The sequence below is a fragment of the Podarcis erhardii genome (genome assembly GCF_964252035.2).
Source record: "Podarcis erhardii genome assembly, chromosome: Z".
In the NCBI taxonomy this organism is placed as follows: domain Eukaryota; kingdom Metazoa; phylum Chordata; class Lepidosauria; order Squamata; family Lacertidae; genus Podarcis; species Podarcis erhardii.
Genome location: NC_138504.1, coordinates 40,647,945 through 40,670,245, shown reverse-complemented (window position 1 = coordinate 40,670,245; position 22,301 = coordinate 40,647,945). Strand labels below are relative to the sequence as shown.

General features: G+C 40.1%; 1 protein-coding gene across 9 annotated transcripts in view; it reads right to left on the bottom strand.

Annotated features, from left to right (window-relative positions):
• The window catches only part of RALGPS1 (Ral GEF with PH domain and SH3 binding motif 1), a 232,575-nt gene that overhangs the window by 30,511 nt on the left and 179,763 nt on the right, over positions 1–22,301 (bottom strand). For all 9 annotated transcript variants that reach the window (XM_081847635.1, XM_081847627.1, XM_081847632.1 and 6 more), the window contains exon 12: positions 11,315–11,382. In XM_081847635.1, coding sequence (XP_081703761.1) covers positions 11,315–11,382 — 68 coding nt within the window. The remainder of the gene's footprint in view (positions 1–11,314; positions 11,383–22,301) is intronic.

Sequence of the window (22,301 nt, the reverse complement as noted above, 5' to 3'; positions counted from 1 at the left end):
CTTATTCTCTCTTTTCATTTTTCTTCTTTTTAACTCTTATTTTGCATGTACTCCAGATCTAACAAAGTGCGCTCATTGCAAGCTCGTTCCAGGGTCAGACATATTGAGCATGACTGGGCCAATTTCCACCTCATTACAGTAATGTAATTCCTCTGACTTAAGGGAGTTGCTCTTCTGCATTCACAGTGGGGTAATGGAAACGAGAATGCTCTTGTCGGGAAGTATTATGGGGCCTCAACAGTGATGTGGTTTCACGGAGCTTAGCATGAAGAAATTGAAGAAACAAAAGGATCTATTTATGGCTGGAGCACTGCCTACTGCCTTGAAAAGAACATGACCTGCTTGACCTAGTCCTTCACCTCTCAAATAAACACTACAGTGTATGTAATGATTGGCCATTTTCTTCTATCCTCCATGATTCTTCCCAGAGACTGTATTGGAAGTTCAAGGGTCAAACAGTGCAAAGACCTAACACACAACAGTCCAGACTATGGAATGCTTCACAGATAATGCTTTACCTATGGTGAGATAATCTCTACAAAGGGAGGGGTGTGTGGAGAGTGTACACTGTCTTTTGTTTAGCATGCGTTGGGTTTTAATTCTAATCACAAGGACATGGATTGTGATGCTGGCTTCCAGAGTCATGTTTTTGCACCTAAATTAATACTTCTTTCTAAAAATATACAGTAGTTAGTAAATCAATTTTAACTTCATCACTGACATTATTTCTGTGTAAGAAAATAACTTGTGTGAAGTGAGTCTTATATGTACTGTATCCACTAATATGTTTGGTTTCTTAAAATGACACTGATCGTATTGAAATGCATACAGCAAAAATGCAAAGCAGGTTTGCATCAGACCAAAATGCATTACTGAGGAACACGGAAAGCTGCTAGAAACTTAATGGTGAGGTTTTAGGAATGAGGACAATTCTTTAACACTTTTCTACATTTAAGAGCTATCAGATGCTGGGAACATACACAATTTCTGCTCTGTATTACGTTAAAACATTCTCTGGGAAAAATTATTGAAGCACATGTTCCAAAACAATCCGTCTGCTGGCTATGGTGCTCATGTTGGACATCTTTTCGTCTACGTTACAGGAACACAGATGGCTTTTTTCATCATAAGACACTTGATTGGAAAATGTGAACAGTTGAAATATTTTAAATGCTGTCCAAATAGATATTGTCTCCCAGTCCTCATGATTCTGTGGCACCACTAAAGAACTTAAAATGTCCCCATTAGAATTCTACAACTTCTAGAAACTTAGGTACTTTGTACAACCCTGAATTTGAGAGCTTTTTACTACATATAAATGGTACTAATGGGCTAGTTTAACTCTATGGGTAGCATTCAGAATTTAGCATGAATGGTGGCAGCAGAAACAGAAAACCAGCCATCAATATAAAACTACTCTGTTGTGAAAAGTACTTCTGTCTCTTGTCCATCACTTGGTCTGATTTCTGGAAAGTTGGTTGGCAAACAAGCAGACAGCTGGTTTGCTCTGACATGTCAAAGCCAAAATTGTCAAAGAATAAAGCTGTATTGACTGAGTTTCATGTTGTCACAGGACACTTTGCAATAAAACCACATTTCAGTGAAATGATATTCAGTGGAGTAGGAGCAGGCATTTGCTAAAGATGGGTAGGAACGAACCCTTAATTCTGCAGTCATCAGATGGCCAACATACAAACTTTACTAAAGAAAAGGAATCAAAGAAGCTGCTGCTCACCTGAATGGATTATGATAACTCAGTTCATTAGCACTACAGAACACCCCATGTGTGACCTCAGCACAGAAATTTTATTAATGATGATGATAATAATAATAATGTTATTAGTGTATTTTTGTGTGTATAAGATGCTCCCATGTATAAGACAACCCCTATTTTATTTTAACACAAAATTAAGAAATCAGTATTTTAAACATCAAGCAGAATAATTCTGGTGGGAGGTGGCCCAAAGTTTGGATTGCCATATTTCAAGAGGCTTAGCCTGGGCCACCTAGGTCACCTGCATCAGAGTCTGAACCCAAGCCCAGGCCACCTGCGCCAGAGCTCAAACTCATGTGCATTCACCATCCATGTATAAGACAACCCCCAATTTTTTACTATATTTTTTTTAGCAAAAAACGTCGTTATTTATACCCTGTCCATCTGGCTGGGTTGAACCAACCACTCTGAGCAGCTTCCAAAGCACATAAAAACAAAATAAAACACCAGACATTAAAAACTTCCCTATACAAGGTTGCCTTCAGATGTCTTCTGAAGGTTGTAGTTATTTATCTCATTGACATCTGATGGGAATAAATGACAATGATAGTGATAATGATCTTCCTTTTCAACCTTCAACTTTCCCATGTCTCTTTCCTTTGGTAGCTTCCTTTTTTTCCAGGCTAATGAGTCTATATGCCCCTATGCAGTCCTGACTGGCACACACTGCTTTTTATTTAGTACCAGAAACCCAGTCTTTTTATTATTTCTGTGAAAGCTCTTTGTCTTCTGCAGTATGAGTAAGATTACAGAAAACAGTTTTCATAATCAGGTAGCCCCTGGTGGACTGAAGGAACCACTGCCAGGGCTGAGGGGCAGAGGGAAAGAATAATTGTGTCTCCTCTAAGCTGAAAACAGTCTTAGTGGAATGGAACTTTACTGAATAACCCTCTCTGCTGAACACGTACTAACCCCTGTCTTTCAGAGGACTGTAACTTGGCTGACCCTGGGCAGAATTTCACACATGCTGCAAAAGCCAGTACGGCTGATGTAAAAGGGACACGCTGACCCTACCACGTTGCAAATCTAGAATCCAAAGAATGGAGACAATAAAGAAATCCCCCTCTCTTCATTTTTAGTAGTGATTGAGATAAGCTCCATGGTCCAGGATATTCCAGCATGAACTAAGGGAAAGTTATGAGCCACTAAAAATAGGGATTTCTAATAGAAATATCTTGGAACACCTTAACAAAAAATGTCTGCTCCAGTTCCAACTATACAATGTATTGACCACACTGAACGTTTTTGTTGCTGGGGCAACAGCTGAATTTTTTGTGTTTATTTAGTTGTCCTCAGTATCACACCACACAAGCAACTCTGCTTAAACAACTTGGTTCAGGAATGCATTTAAGCTTCAGAAATGTTCATTTCTTGATCTGTTTAACAACACTTTTATAGTCCTATAAGTGCTTCTTGTTTAGTGGGCACTAACACACATACATATGAAAAACCGATGGCATTTATTGTATTATTGGCAGCAGATTAGAGCTTTCCAGCTGGGCAAGGACCAAAAGGCAGTGGTGAGCCTGTCAAAACTGCATGCTAGTGCCAGCCTCAGATGGAAAACCTAATGGAAGAATGGAGCTACAGGAGTATTTCCAAAGGCCACTGTGGGCAGCCTTCAACTAAACAAACCTACCTTCCCCCTCCCCCGCCACAAAAAGCTTATATGGGAGAGACGTGGGCCTGATCAAGCCCAACCACAACAGATGCTACTGAAAGCTTATGGTGACAAAGTGATAAAGCTCACAGTTTGCAAAGAATCTGTTCTTCAGGAATTATTCAGTATCATTCACTTATGTGACAAAATAAACACTCATCCTGTTCCAAAGGATTTTGATCTCAAAGAGATGGATGATAATCTTTACTGGATACAACAATGCCAAAGGATCCTGTTTTGCATCCAGCTCAACATTTCTTTCTAAAACTTTATTTTTTAAATTTGAACTTTCTTTCATCATTCCTATAATGCACTTGAGGACTATTTTAAAAATAAATAAACAGGGCCAATGTGGGCCAAACTACATGTGATACTGGAGCAATAATTTTGGTGCTTCTGACATTAATTTTCTTTTTGTAAAAACAATTGCAGAACCCTTAGTCTGTGGGATGGGAGATAACTGCTGCTGCAGCCTGGTTCAGATCACACCCCCTGGAGCTGCTATTAGCTACAGAGAAGAAAACCTGCAAGCTTAAATGAAGAATGGTAAAGTGACTTCCACCTTGGAATATATATGTATATATATATAAGCTTTCTCGGCAAACTACTATAATATTAACACTTACGGTCCTCCAGATGTTATTGGTCTATAACTCCCATCATTCCTAGCCATTGGCTATGCACTAACATATTAACTGAGTGTCATAACTTACTGAATATCCACAAATTCCAGGGAACCAGTAGCGGGAGGGCCAAACTACAAGCAGGTGCATGTATCTTTATTCTGGCACTTTTTTTTTTTTGAACCAAAAGAAGTCTCTGCAGGCTGTAAGATTCAGCAAGGAAGAACACTCTAATCTAAAATTGCTAGATGATTAATCACCTTGCAGATAGTTAAACCTGCGATATAGACCCTGCAACAAGCAAATGCCAACTATGCCCACATAATCTACTCAGCTACAGAACTCAAAAGCAGCAACCACAGCATCAGTGGCTCACTAATCTGCATATCTTCCAACTTGATATAAACCATCCCTTGACAACACTGCCCTTCTGCTGTCTACATGGGACAAACAGGCCATGCAAGAGGAAAAATGTAAATGTTGGCATAAGAAGTGGCAACATTCTGACACCAGTGGGAAAACATTTTTGTCTCCCATAACACTCTACTGTTAATCTAGAAGCCACCACTTTTCAACAGCAAGAGTTCAAAAAAGGTTCCAGCATGAAATAGCTGAACTATTCAATCAGTGAATTTAATTCAGTTTGGGACTTAATTGGCACTTTGTGTTTCTTTTACCAGTGTTGAATCAACATAGCTAGTAAGTTTTGATAATCAGTGACAACAATTGCGAATGGACCACTTTTTTGCTCTCTTGAATTCATTGGGGCCATGTATTTCCATGATGCAGACCTACTGCCACTCCATGTATTTCAGGTCTTTGGCTCCACTGAACTTTTCTTATTTGTCTCAAATATCTCTATCGGGGTGGGGAACTTTCTTCATCCCAATGGCCATATCCCCTTCTAGGCAAATTTCCATGTGCTGCATGCCAGTGATGGGTGGGGCCAGAGGCAAAAGTGAATGTGACACAGAATTGATCAGATCCCAGCCTTACAAAGCAGCTCAGGGAGGGTGGCCATGTGCCATGAAGGATGTCATGTGCCCTTCAATCCCAACTTCACCCTTGAGGGGCTGGGATTGAAGGGTGCATGGTGTCCTTGCACCACCTTGCCCAAGCTGGGGGCGGGAGGATCTGATCAGAGCCCTGCGCAGCTTTGCAAAGCTGGGATCATTTTAATATTGAAAAAGAGGATGCGTCCAGGAAAGAGAGGACATATGGCAACCCTACAAATTGTTCTGATGAGTAATGATAGTGATAAAGAAGGGCCTTTGGGTGAGACAACTGGTATCCTGGCTTAAATATATCGGGGAAACCCATCATCTTCGCTGCCAAGTGTGGGCGATTGGGTAAGCTGCATTTGGATGCAGAAGAGTGACCAGAGTGTACCCCAAGAGGAAAGAGAAAGCCTGGAGGATTCCAGGGAAGCTGGAGATTGCTTGAAGAGGAGCTGTTATTGTGTTTTTAAATGTGTCGTGTTTCTATGATCTACTTTGATGTTGTGTTCTGAATACTGTTAGTAACTTTTCTTTTATTTCTTGCATAGCTGTGGAAAGCAGTCCCTTTTGCTGAAGGGGTGATGGTGTTATAGATTTTGGAAGGACCCTCCTGAACCCCAGAAATTAATAAATGGTAGGATTTTTATTATTTGGGATGTGAAGGGAGAGTTACAATCTGCAGAGGAATTCCTGAGCTAGCCTATGCAAAATTACCTGGCCAAGCTAGGGCCATTAAGAGATGATACAGGGTCAGTGAGATCCATTGGCAATGCAAGAGAACTATCCTCCCCCCTTGCTCTGAGGTGTGAACAGAGACTGGGGGTTTAGAAGGTTGCCAGTGTAACTGGGTTTAGAGGAAAAGAGAGTTTTTAGTAGGGTGTTCTGAGAAGGAGGAGGAAAAATCCATCTTTGGCAGGCTGGCTGAAGGCTGGCTGCACTGCTGTGGGGGGGACAAGCCTCTTATGAAACGACCATGCTGTACGATCTGGATTCCCTCCATGCAGGTGTAAATAAGTGAATATACTATATTTCTTAAAGCTACAACAGTGTCTCAGTTCTCCAAAGGAACACAGACCCCAGGGGAGTGCCTGGAACCCCATGGACTCTTGCTATTGCTCAGCAGAAAGAGGGGGAGGCACCCAACTTTTGTAACATTATGATGATCTAAAAGCAGCACTGGATTGTACAAAAAAGGCAAAGGAAAATGTGGCAATCAGAAGCAGACACATTTTGTAAATTCAATGATTTCTTCTTACAAAGGAATATGTTCAAATAGTTCCCACTGAGATACAAGACAAACTTATACAAAAGCCCCTCTAAACATCAAGTGAAATCCTTCTGCATATCTTACATGGGTACTTCCAAAGCAGTTATACTTATTTCTGTCAATATGGCAAAACACAAAGCTGGCACATCAATGACACTTTAGAACAGAAACTGCCTTCATGATAATAGCTGGTATATCAGTTTGCATGTCCTGATTTGTTTAGTCTGGTTTGAAGACATATTTATACTACCTCTCGTGTTCCAAAACGAACTTCTGAATTAGGGAATTAGGAACGTTGTGCATACCACATTCCTCTTGTCCGTGCATATCACAGAAACAGGATACAGCACAGTTAATTTGGACACTTCAGTCAACTGACAATTACAGGGAGCTGGGTATCACTTACACATACTTAAGAATGCATGAGCAAACACTGAAAATGAAGTCAGCAACCATTCAGAAATCTATTATTTCAACCCTCTGCTCATTATGAATTCTAGATTCTAGAATTCTAGATGTCAGGGAAATCTCACAGATACCTGTTTCAGAGGGAGAAAAGTCAATATGTATATATTGTGAACTCTGTCATGAATGGAATTAAGCAATTTCAGTAAAAATAGTCATGATATTTTTAGAGAGCAAACAATGAATAAAAGGCAATTGTATCCGAAAGATGAAACTAGTCTTTGCAATGCTTCACTTCCATAGGATGGGCAATCTTCAAAGGTGTAGTTTAGGAAGAGGACTTTGTACAAACCAAGACCCTGAAGCTAGCAGTAAAGTTGCAGAATAACTAGTCGGTATTTGATTTTTAAATTGATAGGACCTGTGTCACTGCCTAGAAATCACACTATTTAATCTAGATGTCAGCAGTGGGAGGTAACTATTGGTACCACATATTAAGGTAGTTTGGTAACTTTCTTTGATAGCATCACTATCTACCCCCAAAACTGCAAGATTTTGGCCTCAAGTCATAATGCGGATTTTTGAGGAATTTTTTTGACTGTGCCTAGCACTTCACAAATGTTGCTAGTAATCCTTACAGCAATCTTATCAGGTAGGTCAGCATTTCCAAAACTGCGGACAAGAGGGGATGAGTTCGTGGCTAAGGCTCGATGACTCATAGCCACTATAACACTCACACACATATAAATGGTTCTTGAAAATGCAGGATTTACTGTCATTTGAGACAGGGAACATTCTTGTGAAAAGTGACCAGTCATTCTGAACTAGATTACAGCTCTCTGGTTTACACAGAGATGTAATCTGTGGAGCCTTACTCATAAGATGTTTTTCCTGTATCTCCCTTTGATGTACTGTGGTGGGAATATTGCAGAATTATCCTGAGGAATGTACAGTGGATGCTCGGGTTGCGAACGTGATCCGTGCGGGATGCACATTCACAACCCGCAGCGGCGTTTCTGCGCACGCACGGGTTGCGATTCGGCGCTTCTGTGCATGCGCAAAGCACAATTTAGCGCTTCTGCACATGTGCAACCTCCGGAACCCGGAAGTAACCTGTTCCAGTACTTCTGGGTTTCGGCGGGTCCGTAACCCAAAAAAATGCAACCTGAAGCGTTTGTAACCCGAGGTATGACTGTATTCGAAGAATCTAGTGGTAGCTTCCATTGCATTTTCTATGCCATGTACTGGAAGTAATTTTACTTCAAGTCTGCCAATTGCATTTATCTATTGCATGCCCTATGGAAGTGTATGTTTGTTTAGCTGCATAGACCCAGAAGACAGATACTGTATAATTCAAACAAACTATGGAAATATTGATAGGATGGGATACTATCAGCTTAACTGCTGGAGCAAAATACTTAAGAAGAGCATGCCCTAACATATCAGGTGTAAGAGGTGTGTCCTATAACACAATGCCTCAGCATAAGTGAAAGTTAGCTAAACTCATTGCCAGTATTAAGTCTACTGAGAAAGATACAACAGTATGAACACATCAGCATGGCACGCTAAACCAATTTAACAACGCTGATTTTTCATGCAAGAACCACTTAGACAGCTCTCAAAGAAAGAAGAATTTAAATAGTTATAAACCCTGAAGGAGGCATGTCATGGGAGATTGCCTTGCTTTCTGATTTGCTGGTAGGGGCTGATAAAAAGGTAAATGTATATAATCAACCTCAAGCACATCAAACTATGGTAGTTACAGAGCATTCACTTCTACCCCATGGCTATGTTCCTTTATACAACAGCAGTTTGGGTTTTTAAAAATCATCTCCTGTTCAAACCAGTGGGATGCACAGTGGAAATAAACCTAACAACGAGGCTCTGAATCAATGCCACCCAGAAGAACTGGTCTCTGGCAGTCTCCATGGGGGCTGGTGAGGTGGGCTTGGCTAGCTAATCTTGCCCCTGTGCCAAACTGTTCTGGCCAAGCCCACAGATTTAGAAACAGTTCCATTTTATCGTGCATGTTTGTGTGCATGTGAGAAAGAGATAGAAGATAGAGAGAGAGAGAAACTGGATTAAAACTCTTACCAATTTACCATATATATATATATATGAAAAACTTTTACATGTTCTGACAACCTATGCTTCTAGCTACTCTCTGTGTGGTTCAGAAGTTTGTTCTACTTCTTCAAAACTACTCAAGCTGAACTACTGTATTTTTCCGTGTATAAGACTAGGTCCCCCCCCCCTTAAAAATAATGTCAAAAATTAGGGGGCGTCTTATACTCTGGGCCATCTCCCCCCATTTTCTTAAATCTGAGTCCCCCAAAATAGGGGGCGTCTTATAGGCAGAAAAATACAATATATGTATTCTATGACACAGGGGTGTAGCATGGATAGGGTGAGGGGGGCCGTCGCCACAGGCACAGGTTTTTTGAGGGTGCATTTTACTCCTCACGTCGCCCTTGCCAGCCCTGCACCGCTTTGCAAGTCTGACCCTCATCTCAGCCTCACAAAGCAGTGTGGGGCTGGCAGGGCGTCAGGAGGACACAACAGAATTGTGCCCTTCCAATCAGCCCAATCAGACTGTTTTTAAGGGTGTATGCCTGCCCCGCTGCATCCTCCTCACATCGCCCTCCATATCCCCCTGATGTGCCCACCTGCCCCAGGCACCTTGAGGACACACACTGCTGCTGCTATGACAACAAGCCGAAAGATGAAACTAGTACTAAAAACCCATTGCAGAAGGCAAGCATAGAAACCTATGTATGAGTGGGTGTGTTTTTTAAAGCCACCTTAATATAAAAATGCAAAGTTTATATCATAGAGATTCCAACACATCTGCCTATTGTTTCGTATTTGCTATATATTTTGGTGGCGGCTTCTGTTCTTTCCTCTATTGTATATATTCTATATACAAACATTTATCTGCGTTGTGTATCTGCTACACAATGGTGTTTAGCGGCATGGAGTTGGCTTGGTCTCAGTTCACTTTTATGTGTTCTCTTGAGCTATTCTGCTCAAGGCACTCCAGCTTATTGCATGTAACTCCACTGATGGACATTGCTATAGCCATTATAGTTTCTGAACTGGTGGCAACAGTATGGTAGAATGCTCTCCCTACAGAAATACGAGAGACCAATCATTATTGTCATTCTGCCAGCTCTTGAAGAAAAACCTGTTTAGGAAAGTGTTCCATGAACTCAACTTCTGATCTTACTGTCTTAACTGTTCAACTGTTTTAATTATCATGCTTTTTAAATGGTTGTTTTAGGGTGCATTTTAATTATGGGTGTTTTAATATCCTAATGGAATTGTTATTGTATATTTTAATTATGTATGTTTTTTCTAATTGGTTCTGTAGTTGAAAACCATCTAGAAGCCATTTTGGCATATAAGCAGTGTATAAATGAATAAATAATAATAATACTAAGTCTCTTCCAACGCAACACACAAAATGACCTATCCAGTTTCCCAATCATTTTCCAACCTACTTTCCTATTCACAAATGGAGTTTTGTTTTGTTTTTTGCATGCAAGTCTATTCTTAACGACAGCTGAATTGCTAAGATATGTGTTTAAGTTTCAGGTATATTATAATCCTAATTATTATTTGTAAAATGAATGAAGACAGCTTTGTCATTTTTTTATACATTCTGCAGTGAACATTCAAAATGCAAAAACTACCACAACTACCCAAGTTTGTTGGCTGGTAAATATTCAAAATTATGGAATTACAATAGTGAATACGAACAATCACTGTATGTTGACAATCCCTGATAAATGTCAATGTTCTGAAAGCTCAAATCTGTACTGATTAACCATCCATCCATGGCCCCAACCATCACCAGAACTGGTCAGGTGAGAAGGGTGACTCTTCCTCCTCCTAGAGAGGAGAAGAAAGCTTTCAGTAGACCCTGCTTGTTCCTTCCAGTAGGAAGCATCATCACTATAAGGAATTCATAAGTAATTCTCAGGTTAATATCATTGTCAGCATTTACTTGTTAATATCCAAGAACTGAAGAAACAGAAATCTATTTTCAGGCTCATGCATTCACAAAATTCATCAGGCATTGTCAAGCATTCACACGTGAATGCCACTAAATTTTGAATATTGATTGTGACAGAGAAAGCACACTTCTCAAATTGGGATCAGACTACTGATCGATGGATTTTATGTCTTATGCAATAACCAGTCTTCTCAACCATTATTGATCTAAGATAAAACTTTTGCAGTAAGGCTTTCTGAAAACCATAGTCCCAGTACAGTAGCTCTGAATGCTACAAAACACTCCAGTAATTTCACCTCATCTCCATAAACACTGTGGAATCTGACCCTTCACTATACATTAGAAATAGTTTTTCAGCATCTGAGGACATCTGTCAAAGGAAAACAAACAGGCCCAAGTGTGTGTCACAACCACATAAACATCAGGGCGCCTATGAAAAAGGAATCACCAGGGTGGTCTTTGGACAGAAAATGGTGTGCAGCCCTGACCAATAGCAAAAAGACTGTGAAATTGTAGAGTTAAGTAATGCTATGTTGTAAGGTTCTTAACATTCCCAATAAATTTAATCATACCTGCAAGATCTTCCTTTGAAGATACCAGTCGCGGAGAGCTGTTTCCTGGCTCAATTCTTAAGGATAATCTAGAAAAGAGAAATGGTGACATGTCAGGAATTAAATAGCTTAACAAAAGCAAAGGGATAAACGTTTTTTATGTTATCGGTTGAAAGCAGGAAATCTAGCTTAGCCTGGACATCACTTACATTCTTTGGATATGACGGGTGCATATTAAGTATTAAATCCTTGCAGTGTGAAGCCCAGCAGAATTTTTTACACTTGGTAAACACAGATCTTTACTGAGAAGATGTTTAAGCAGCCATTAACACTAGGTAAGACATGAATGAAAAACAGCCCTTTTTGTTTGCTTATACTGTAATGCGTAAGGATTGGTAACTAGTGATTGGAACCAGTCTGCCTCCACTCCCCAAAAAGTGATTCCTGACAGCAAAATTTCAAACAAAGAGGCAAAAGAGATGTGAAGGGAGTGGCAACTGCTGTAATGAGAATTGCCAGGAGGCCATATCTCCACTCCTTTGTCCACTGATCCTCTGGCTTGCTGGGCAGCAGCAGATTGGTTGTTTTTTTCCAGTTGCCCTTCTTTCTTCCTTACCATTCCTCTTTCCAGAACAGGACCTTGTCTTCTATATTTATTTGTCATTGCTCTTGGGAAAATGTGGGCTACTAACTGAAGTAAACATGAAAAAGAAAAAAGCATCACTGTGCATCAGGGGAAACTGCACATGTATATATGAAAATAGATCTTGTTCTGGAGGTACTGAAGGTGGTATGTGGTTTGACAAACAAGAAGCTTGAGGTTTGTAGTTAGATAGCCTCTGATGTGTGCATTCCTGATACAAATCTCTACACACTTGATTAAGAGCCTGATTTATAGTCCTCCAGAAGTGAGCTGCAGACCCTTCCAAGTGTCCCTATTTTCCAGGTATGTCCCTGATTTAGAGAAACTGCCTTGGTTTCTGATTTGATCCTGGAATGTCCCACTTTTCCTTAGAATGTCTTGATTTTCATTGGAGAAATGTTAGAGGGTATAGAGTTATCTGACCCCCGAGCCATCTGAAGGTAATCCGGTATAAGAAAGTTTTTTAAAATTTTTAATGTTTTATTATGTTTTTATATATGTTGGAAACTGCCCAGAGTGGCTGGGGCAGCCCAGTAAGATGTGTGGGGTATCAATAGTAAAACTATCATTATGGAATGGAATGTCCCTATTTTCATCGGAGAAATGTTGGAGGGTATGGAGCTGTAAACTGCCACTCTCATATGAAAGTTATTTTAACCATGGGGAAGCAAGAGGTGGGGTCCTGTGCAGGCAGAGAAAGATGAGAAAGGAAAGAGAAGGGAAACACAAAAGACAAAGAATGCATTGTAATAAGCCAGCTCATGTTCCAGAGTTCTGGCGTCGAGTGCAACATTATCAAAACACTGCCCTCCCCCAAAGTAGGAGGTATGCACACATGTCTGCAGGGAAGACATCCATGAAAATGCACTTTTCCTTACAAATAGCATTAAATAACTTTAATAGCTACATATTCTCTCAGCAGACCCTTGAACATATTCTATTAATTCTCAGTTGTCACAGTCTTCATGTATAACTCACAAACACTGCAAAGCAATAGGATATCACTGGCTAAGACCACCCCAAGTCTTGGTGAGCTATATTCATATGTTGACAAGAGTGGATCACATTATTTGAGAGAAACAAACATTCACTCTGTAAGGCCAGACAAACATGCAACCTGTTCCACTTCCACAATGGTGTGGAACCCCCCCCCCCCCAAAGAGAGAGAGAGAGAGAGAGAGAGAGAGAGAGAGAGAATGCACAAGGTGCCAACAGATAGATTGTCTCTGGAATACAGATTAACCTCCTGCTACCTTTAAGAGGAAGTTCCCTGAAGATGTTGTTTTTTGTCTGTAGCACAAAGTTCAAGGGCATTGTTACTGCAGCTGAATGAAATTTTGATTTCCCCCTTTCCCCCCACAGCATTTTGTTAAGCATGACTAATCTAGGACTCACCAATAACCTAATTTATGCAAAGAGAAGAGCTTTGCAGAGTTTTACACACAAAGAAGAGGATTATACACTTTTGAAACAGCAACTACAACCAATTCTTTATTCAAACATTGACAGCTTCTTTGCTTTTAACTGTTTTAAATTATCTTAAGTGTAAATTGCCTCAAGGCTACAGTTTAGGTAACAACAACAACAACAACAACAATTTTCATTTGATTCTGTTTTTGGACTATTTTAGTAATTTAATTTACTCTTTCTTTCTTGATTAATGGCATGTACCCCTTTCATTCTTTCTTTAGAGCATAAGAAAGAAGCTGTGGCTATCTCATACTACCTTGCATTGCTCTTATTGTGAGAGCATAAGGGGGAATTAATGAATATCACTCTTACAATACAGACATCACAAAATAAAAAAATTCCTTCCAGTAGCACCTTAAAGACCAACTAAGTTAGTTCTAGGTATGAGCTTTCGTGTGCATGCACACTTCTTCAGATACACGCACACGAAAGCTCATACCTAGAACTAACTTAGTTGGTCTTTAAGGTGCTACTGGAAGGAATTTTTTTATTTTGTTTTGACTATGGCAGACCAACACGGCTACCTATCTATAACTGGAAATACAGACATCTGCATATTCACTCCCACTGTAAGTCCCACTGTATTTAATGGCATTTACTTTCAGGGCAAGTATGTATAGCATTGCAACTGCGTTCTTTTTGTGCTTTCTTTCTTTTTTCTTTTTGCAGGCATGATTTACTAGTTATACTAAGTAGAGAAATACCCAGAGAGCTATTTTGAATGGTAACACACACACACACACACACACACACACACACACACACATTTTGTTTAAGTACTATATAAATGTGATTCTAAAACATAAAACCTGCTCTGCTAAATGTTGAAGTGTGCAGTTACAGTTGTTGTCATACTCCAGAACAGGAGTTATAACAATGCTGGAAATGTTCCATTTTCTAAGATTCAGTCCTAGTCTGTAGGCATTTGTAAGATACCCCTACAAACTGCAAAATAAAAATAAATAAATCCCAGGTGTCAAAATAAGATGGTCAGGTACCTCTCACCAGGAACAGTGGTTTTAAAAACACTAAGTATAATACCAGTGGTGTTACTATGACCCTTGTTTGTTTATAGGGAGTCCAACCAAGCCTTCTAAAAATTGCCAAAGTACGGACAACACCTGGTGCACAAACTAAGCAAGTAGAAGCTGCTCTATGCTGTGGAGGCAGCCTGCGCCACCAGTGACAAGGGTAGAATCATAGAATCATAGAGTTGGAAGAGACTCCACCACACTCCTTGGCAGCAAATTCTACTGTCGAACAGCTCTTACTGTCAGGAAGTTCTTCTTGGGTGATCCAAGAGCATACCCAGGCTGCAAATCTGTTCCTTCAGAGGGAATGTGACTCCATCAAGAACAAGAACACCATTCACAACGGTTAAAATTCCCTAGTGTAGCCTTGGTACTAGAAGTGTCTCATTTGCTTCCTATCTCCAAGAAAGAACTCTTTTTTAATTGGCTGCAAGCTCAGCAGCAACTCAACTCAAGTCTTTCTTTCCCAGAACTTTCAATGGCTGTTCCACTTAGGTCACTGCAATAACAGTAAATGCCTTAAATGTAGTCCATGTATTAGACTGCAAGCATGTAGGAAGGGCTGTGCTGCTTTTAAATGTTTGTCCAGCAACAAGAAAACTTTAGGAGCCTTACAAACAAACCATTTCATGTACAATTCCATTTCAGGCCAGCTGGGTCTACAATTCATGAACATCAGGGGTCGGCAAATTTTTTAACTGCGGGCAGGTCCACTGTCCCTCAGACCTTGTGGCAGGCAGGAGAAGCAGCACGGGGGGGGGGGGAGAGGGAGCTGGAAGAAGAGGCGAGGGGGGCCAACCATTGTGCTTATCTTCCCAGGGGCATGATCCGTAGCACATTTCATTCTCAGCAGTTCTTCAGGCGCTGAACAAATGGCCTTGAAACAATTGTGGCTTACTTGCGAGTAAGTGCATCTTTAGGGCTCTCAGTGTTCGTGCATCCAATGACAGGGCAGGGTGCATCTATGCGCCAAGATGTGGCATCTCCTGGTAGCGCAGGTGGAAGCAGGCAGGGAAGGGAAAGCGGACTTCTAGAGCTGGGGAGGAGCCAGAGCAGGCAGTGGGCGCTGTCTTGCCTCCTTGCGATGGGAAAAAGAGGCTGAGTGGCAGTGGCTCTGCCAATCAGACACCGCACCTGCTTTACCTAAGTGCGGTGCGGGGACGTCTCTGCCAATCAAACACCGCTGAGGTAAACCAGGTGCAGCGTTTGATTGGCAGAGACGATCCTGCGCCACACTGAGGTAAACAAGGTGCGGTGATTGAGTGGCAGAGCTGCATCGCCAGGAGTCTTGGCTTCACGGTGGGTTCCAACTTCACAGTGCAGGCCGGATTTACAACCCAGGTGGGCCTGATCCGGCCCGCAGGCCTTAGTTTGCCGACCCCTAGTGAACATTCTCAGTGGGTGGGAAGGATGCATCAAGAAAAGCAGGGTGTTTGGGAAATTAGGGCCACCAAAATCTGCCATTGGTTAAAAATTCAATGTGAAAAATATATGACACAATCTTAGGAGGTTGTCCTGCTCAAGCTCCATTAAAATGAAAGATGTAAAAGAGAGTTCATGTGTCGCTCTCATTCAAACCAATGGTTTATGCATGAGAACTTTGTGAAGAACTGGTCCCACAATAACTACTTGAGCACAGAGCAAATCTATTACCCAAGTTTCAGTTTTATAAAAAGTTAAGACATTCAGATTAAAGACACAAATGCAGTGGATAGTCTTGCACTGACTCTTATCTTAGGCTTTAAAATGTATAGATTTGTTATTTATAAAGTTATTATTGTAAATGAATCCCTCGTTTTCATGGAAGGAATAGCTCAAAAGACATATTTTTAAATTCCCATTTGTTGGATTTCAGCATCTGAAAAATGACGACATGCTTCTTGTAAAAAGCAAGCAATGCTGAGGAAGTTACAATAAATACAGCCCACAACACACCGCCTCTGATGTGGTTAAAGGAATTTTTAGAGGGGAGGTTTTCCCCCACAATGTTAAGTTTTTAAACTTGATGTAATTAAATGCTCATCTTTGGGGAATTGCCCAAAACACGCATAAATAATCCAACAGCTTTCATAGCATCCTGCCCCTGGAAATAGACCTTCATACACTATGGTGGCTATACAAGTGTTCTAGTGATTGTCAATTCATTATTGCGCAGATCCTCTTTTAACCTCATATAGCTTTGGAGGCTGGCCTTTTCCATACTATTCCAGATGTTTATTTATCCAGTCTGGATGACTGTTTTCTTTATGAAAAGGTTTTATGAGTTTATTTCAGGCCTCCTGTTGGAACAGATTCTTGGCTGATCTTGGACAATTGTGCAGTTTCAGGGTGTAATCTAAGATTTAAAAAACTTACACATGAGGCATTTTTTCCTTCATCTTGGATTCACTTCACACAATTACTTGCATATTGGCCAAAGTGAAAGTCATGGCAACAGTGTAGTATAAGGCTGCCCTGCATTTGTGCTCATTTCAGTTTTCGTGTCAAAAGTAGTTTGGAGTGCAGAGCTGGAGAAGCATTTCCTGAAGAAAACTTTAATTAATTTAATGTTGCTGCTGCTGCTGTTGCTGTTGTTTCTGAAGTTACTTGCTGATTCTACTTCCCCATCTGCTGCTGCATCACTGTTATTTTTCCTTGCACGGCTTGGGAGTGAAAGAAGGAAGGGATAGAAGCTTCAGATATGTTTGGGCTTTTTGCTCAAGGGCGTGTCAAACAGAGGTGGAGAGTACCAGCATTTTCCATCCTGTTTTTGCAGTTAGCCAGCATTAAAAGAACTGGTGGCATTGTAACGCCTTGTCAGTCCTCCAACAATGCAAAAGGATTCACGGTGGGTATTGGATAGTCACAGAGGAGGTGGTGAGACAGCATACCAGAACTTGGTGAGACAAACTGCAGTTTGAATGAATGTCTGTCAGCTGAATCTTGGCTTGTTCAACACCAGTTTAAACTATGGTTTAGCACTGCATCCAAAGTGACATTAATGTAAGACCTCTGGTCACTCATGCTTACAAGAGAGAGCCTATGCCACCGATAGTTGAATCCCTAGTGATGTATTTAATTACAATCATACCTCGGGTTGAAGTAGCTTTGGGTTGAGCGTTTTCGGGTTGTGCTCCGCAGCAACCTGGAAGTAACAGACCGTGTTACTTCCGGGTTTTGCCGCTCGTGCACGTGCAGACGCTCAAAATGACACATTCAGAGGTACCACTGTATTCAATTATTTGACAGTATTCTCACTCATTTTTTTTCTTACATGAGACTGATACATGTGATACTCCACAGATTTTGTTGGAGTAGCTCAATGCTATTTTACTATGAAATCAATCAATTATTCTAAAGAGAGAGAAAGGAGGAGACAGTGAAAGAAACTCCAGATTGTTTGAATGTATGTTAGCTGGATCTTGGCATGAGTTCAAAATATGGTTTAGCAATGTATCCAAAATTAGTTCAGAATTACTGTGGCCTACCCACCATTCACAAAATGATGGTGTAGGGGCACAGCCAGTCACAAAGTGGTGGAGGTGGAATTTGGACTCATCAGTTGTGGTTGTTTACTACTGATATCTAACCCTTCTCTGGAAATTGCTTCTTTTTCTCTCCCTCAGTCCATTCATTTTGCCTCCTTCCTTCCCATTTCCTCCTTTTCTTCCCTCACACTCCATCAGTCATTTTGTCCAGCCAGTCTCTCCTCTTTCTTTCCATTACTTAACACAGTATCCTACAGTCCTGTTCTCTGACATCTGCTACACATGCCTATTGGTTGAATCAAAAGACTGTAGCAGGGATAAGGAACCTGAGGCCCAGGGGACAAATGCAGTCCTCCAAATCTCTCTACCAGTCCCCTGGGACTCTTCCTAAACCACAACCCATGCCACCCTCTTCAATGGTTCTTCTCCACACCCATTAAGTGCTTTTGACAAGTTGGATAGTGTTCTTAAACTGTGATGATGCTTATTGCTTCCTTTTTTAAATGTCAACAACTGAGTTTGTAATCTATTGTAATCATATCCTGGTCCAAAACCTGAAAATATGTTCCATTGGTATTTCATTCTGGTTTCAAGCCTACAAAATTATTCTCAGAGTCTTGGTCCATGACCTGATTATTCAAGAGATTTTATGGACCAATAAATTATTATTATCCCAAACATGTATATCTTGTTTCCTAAGGGTGGCAGTGGGTTTTGCCACTCATTACTAGCCTGGATATCTGCCTGGTGTCCCTAAATATTGGCAACTCCACTCCACCCTATGGAACTTAAATGGAGAACATAGTTCAGTTAGTACCTCTGCAGGTGGTTTTGTTAAAAGGAAAAAGGGAAAGGGGGAAAAAGCAAGAAAAAACTTTGGAGAAACCATTTGATGTTTGATTTGGCATTACTCTTACTTGAACTTTCAGATCTGAGGAAGCAGAATTCAGTTCCCAGATGGGTGCCCTGGTGAGGAAGCATGGCACGCTACCCTCTGGCACAGAATACGTCTATCAATTGTGCTTAAAGTTCAACCACTTACAATTTGTTAAGCATTTGGCTGAGATGTATCTCTAATCATTCCAGGCAAGCAAAGAGTAAGGGGATGTTTTATAAAAATCTGTTTGTAGGTTCAAGATTATGTTCACTGATTTATTTCCCCTTAACACTCTTTATTTTTATTCACAGTTTATGAATTTAGAAATGCAAAGAAAATACACTGAGCATCTCATTAAATTACTACTGACAATTCAAAACAAAGAAGGCACATGTTTAAACCAAAACTGATAATATGAAACTGTATCACAAAATAGGGGAAGACTCTATCTTTAGCAAAACATGTTAATTTCGGCAAGCTGCAAAAGCTGTTCTCCGAAGCCTAATGTAAATAGTGCAAACCTTACAGGAAACCTTACAGGAAATTATTTTGACAATTTCACCAGACTGAAATTCATACCAAAATTTCTGACCATACTCAGTAGCTCTAATGTAGGCTTCCTCAACCTCGGCCCTCCAGATGTTTTTGGCCTACAACTCCCATGATCCCTAGCTAGCAGGACCAGTGGTCACAGATGATGGGAATTGTAGCCTCAAAATATCTGGAGGGCCGAGGCTGAGGAAGCCTGCTCTAATATCAATTACACTGATTCAAAGAGACCTGAAGACACTTTAACTGCATCTGGGACCACAGCACACCATGCAACATTTTTATGAAATTTTGTTTTTTTTTTTTTTTTAAATAATTTTTATTGGTTTTACAACATAAACAAAAAACAAACAAACATAACACGACTTCCCCAAACCTCCCCTTCACTGCACCCTTATTTTAAAATTTTTTAGCAATTCTTCATCCCTTTTTATATTTAATTCTCTTTAAAAATTTTTTTATAAATTTCAATTTTTATAGCTGTAATTCTTTGTATCCAATCCCTTGACATCTTAGCATTCCGTAATTTTACAACAATTTTTAAGGTAAATTTTGAATTTTTTCCAGTCCTCTTCCACTGTCTCTCTCCTCTGGTCACGGATTCTGCCGGTCATCTCTGCCAGTCCCATAAATTCAGTCACCTTGGTCTGCCATTCTTCCAGAGTAGGTAGTTCTTTAGTCTTCCAATACTTCGCCAAAAGAATTCTTGCTGCTGTTGTTGCGTACATAAAAAACGTTCTATCTTTCTTTGGAACCGTTTGGCCTACCATGCCCAAGAGAAAGGCCTCTGGTTTCTTTACAAATGTCCACTTAAGGATTTTCTTAATTTCATTATAGATCATTTCCCAGTAGGCCTTAATCTTCGGGCAGGTCCACCAAAGGTGATAAAAAGTTCCTTCACATTCATTACACTTCCAACAGTTATTGTTGGGCAAATGGTATATTTTTGCAAGCTTAACTGGGGTCATGTACCACCTATAGATCATTTTCATTATATTCTCTTTCAAGGCACTACATGCCGTAAATTTAATGCCTGTGGTCCATAACTGCTCCCAGTCAGCAAACATAATATCATGACCAATATCTTGTGCCCATTTAATCATGGCTGATTTAACCGTTTCATCCTGTGTGTTCCATTTTAGCAGCAGATTGTACATTCTAGACAAATTCTTAGTATTGGGTTCTAGCAATTCTGTTTCTAGCTTTGACCTCTCCTTCTGAAAACCTAATTTTCTGTCCTGCTTAAAGGTTTCATTGATCTGGTAATAATGTAACCAGTCTCGGACTTTAGGTTTCAATTTCTCAAAACTCTGTAACTTTATCTTTTCACCATCATATTCTATAATTTCACAATATTTTGGCCAATCTGTGTCCATGTTCAATCTTTTTACCGCCTTGGCTTCCATTGGTGACAACCACCTGGGTGTTTTACTTTCAAGCAAATCCTTATATCGATTCCATACATTGTACAATGCTTTCCTAACAATGTGGTTTTTAAAATTTCTGTGTACCTTTACCTTGTCATACCATAAATATGCATGCCAACCAAAGTTATTATCATAACCTTCCAAATCCAGAATGTCTGTATTCTCAAGAAGTAGCCATGATTTCAGCCAGCAAAAAGCTGCTGCTTCATAGTAAAGTTTTAAGTCCGGCAGGGCAAAGCCCCCTCTATCCTTTGCATCAGTCAAAATCTTAAATTTGATTCTGGGTTTTTTGCCCTGCCAGATAAATTTAGATATGTCTTTCTGCCACTTCTTGAAGCAATCCATCTTATCTAGAATTTGCAATGTTTGGAACAAAAACAACAATCTCGGCAATACATTCATCTTAATAACAGCAATTCGGCCTAACAAGGAAAGTCTCAATCTTGACCATGTATCAAAGTCTTTCTTCACTTCAGCCCAACATTTCTCATAATTATCTTTAAATAGGTTCACATTCTTAGATGTTAAGTTCACCCCCAGATATTTTACCTTTTTAGCAATTTCCAAACCAGTTTCTCTTTGAAAACTGTCTTTTTCCCCCATCGTAAGATTTTTTTCCAGCACCTTTGTCTTATGTTTATTTAATTTAAAACCTGCTACTTGACCAAATATTTCAATGAGTTCCAAAACTCTTTTTGTGCTGGCTTCTGGTTCTTGTAATGTCAAAACTAAATCATCTGCAAATGCTCTTAACTTATAATGTTTAGTTCCGACCTGTATACCTTTAACCAGCTGGTCCCTTCTAATCATATTTAGGAAAACCTCCAGTACCGATATAAACAATAGAGGGGAAATTGGGCATCCCTGTCGTGTCCCTTTCTCTATTGGGATTTCATCCATAACCATACCATTTACAATTAGTTTAGCCTTTTGCTCAGAGTAAATTGCACTTATACCATTTTCAAAGTTCTTGCCTACCCCCATCCCTTGGAGATTCCTCTTCATGAAGCTCCAACAAATATTGTCAAAGGCTTTCTCTGCGTCCACAAAAATCAAGACAGCTTTTCTGTTTATGTCAGTTTCCAAGAGTTCTAAAATATCTATAATGTTCCTCACGTTATCTGACAATTGCCTGCCTGGTAGAAAGCCTGTTTGGTCCATGTGAATCTCCTCTAACAAAACTTTTTAAAATCTTTTTGCTAAAATGTCTGCAAAAATTTTATAATCCACATTCAAAAGTGATATAGGGCGGTAATTCTTAACTTGATGTTTCTCAGTTTCTGTCTTTGGTATAAGTGAGATAAATGCTTCCTTCCACGATTCGGGAGCCTTTTTCCCCTCGAGGATTTGGTTACAGACTTCTTTCAATGGTTGTATTAACCAGTCCTTCAGTACTTTATAATATCTCGCGGTTAATCCGTCTGGTCCTGGTGATTTTCCCAGTTGCATGTCCTGGATGGCACTCTCTATTTCTTGATCTGTAATTTTCTCATTTAAACTCCTTCTATTATTTTCAGAAATTTTTTTTAAGCCATATTTTCCAA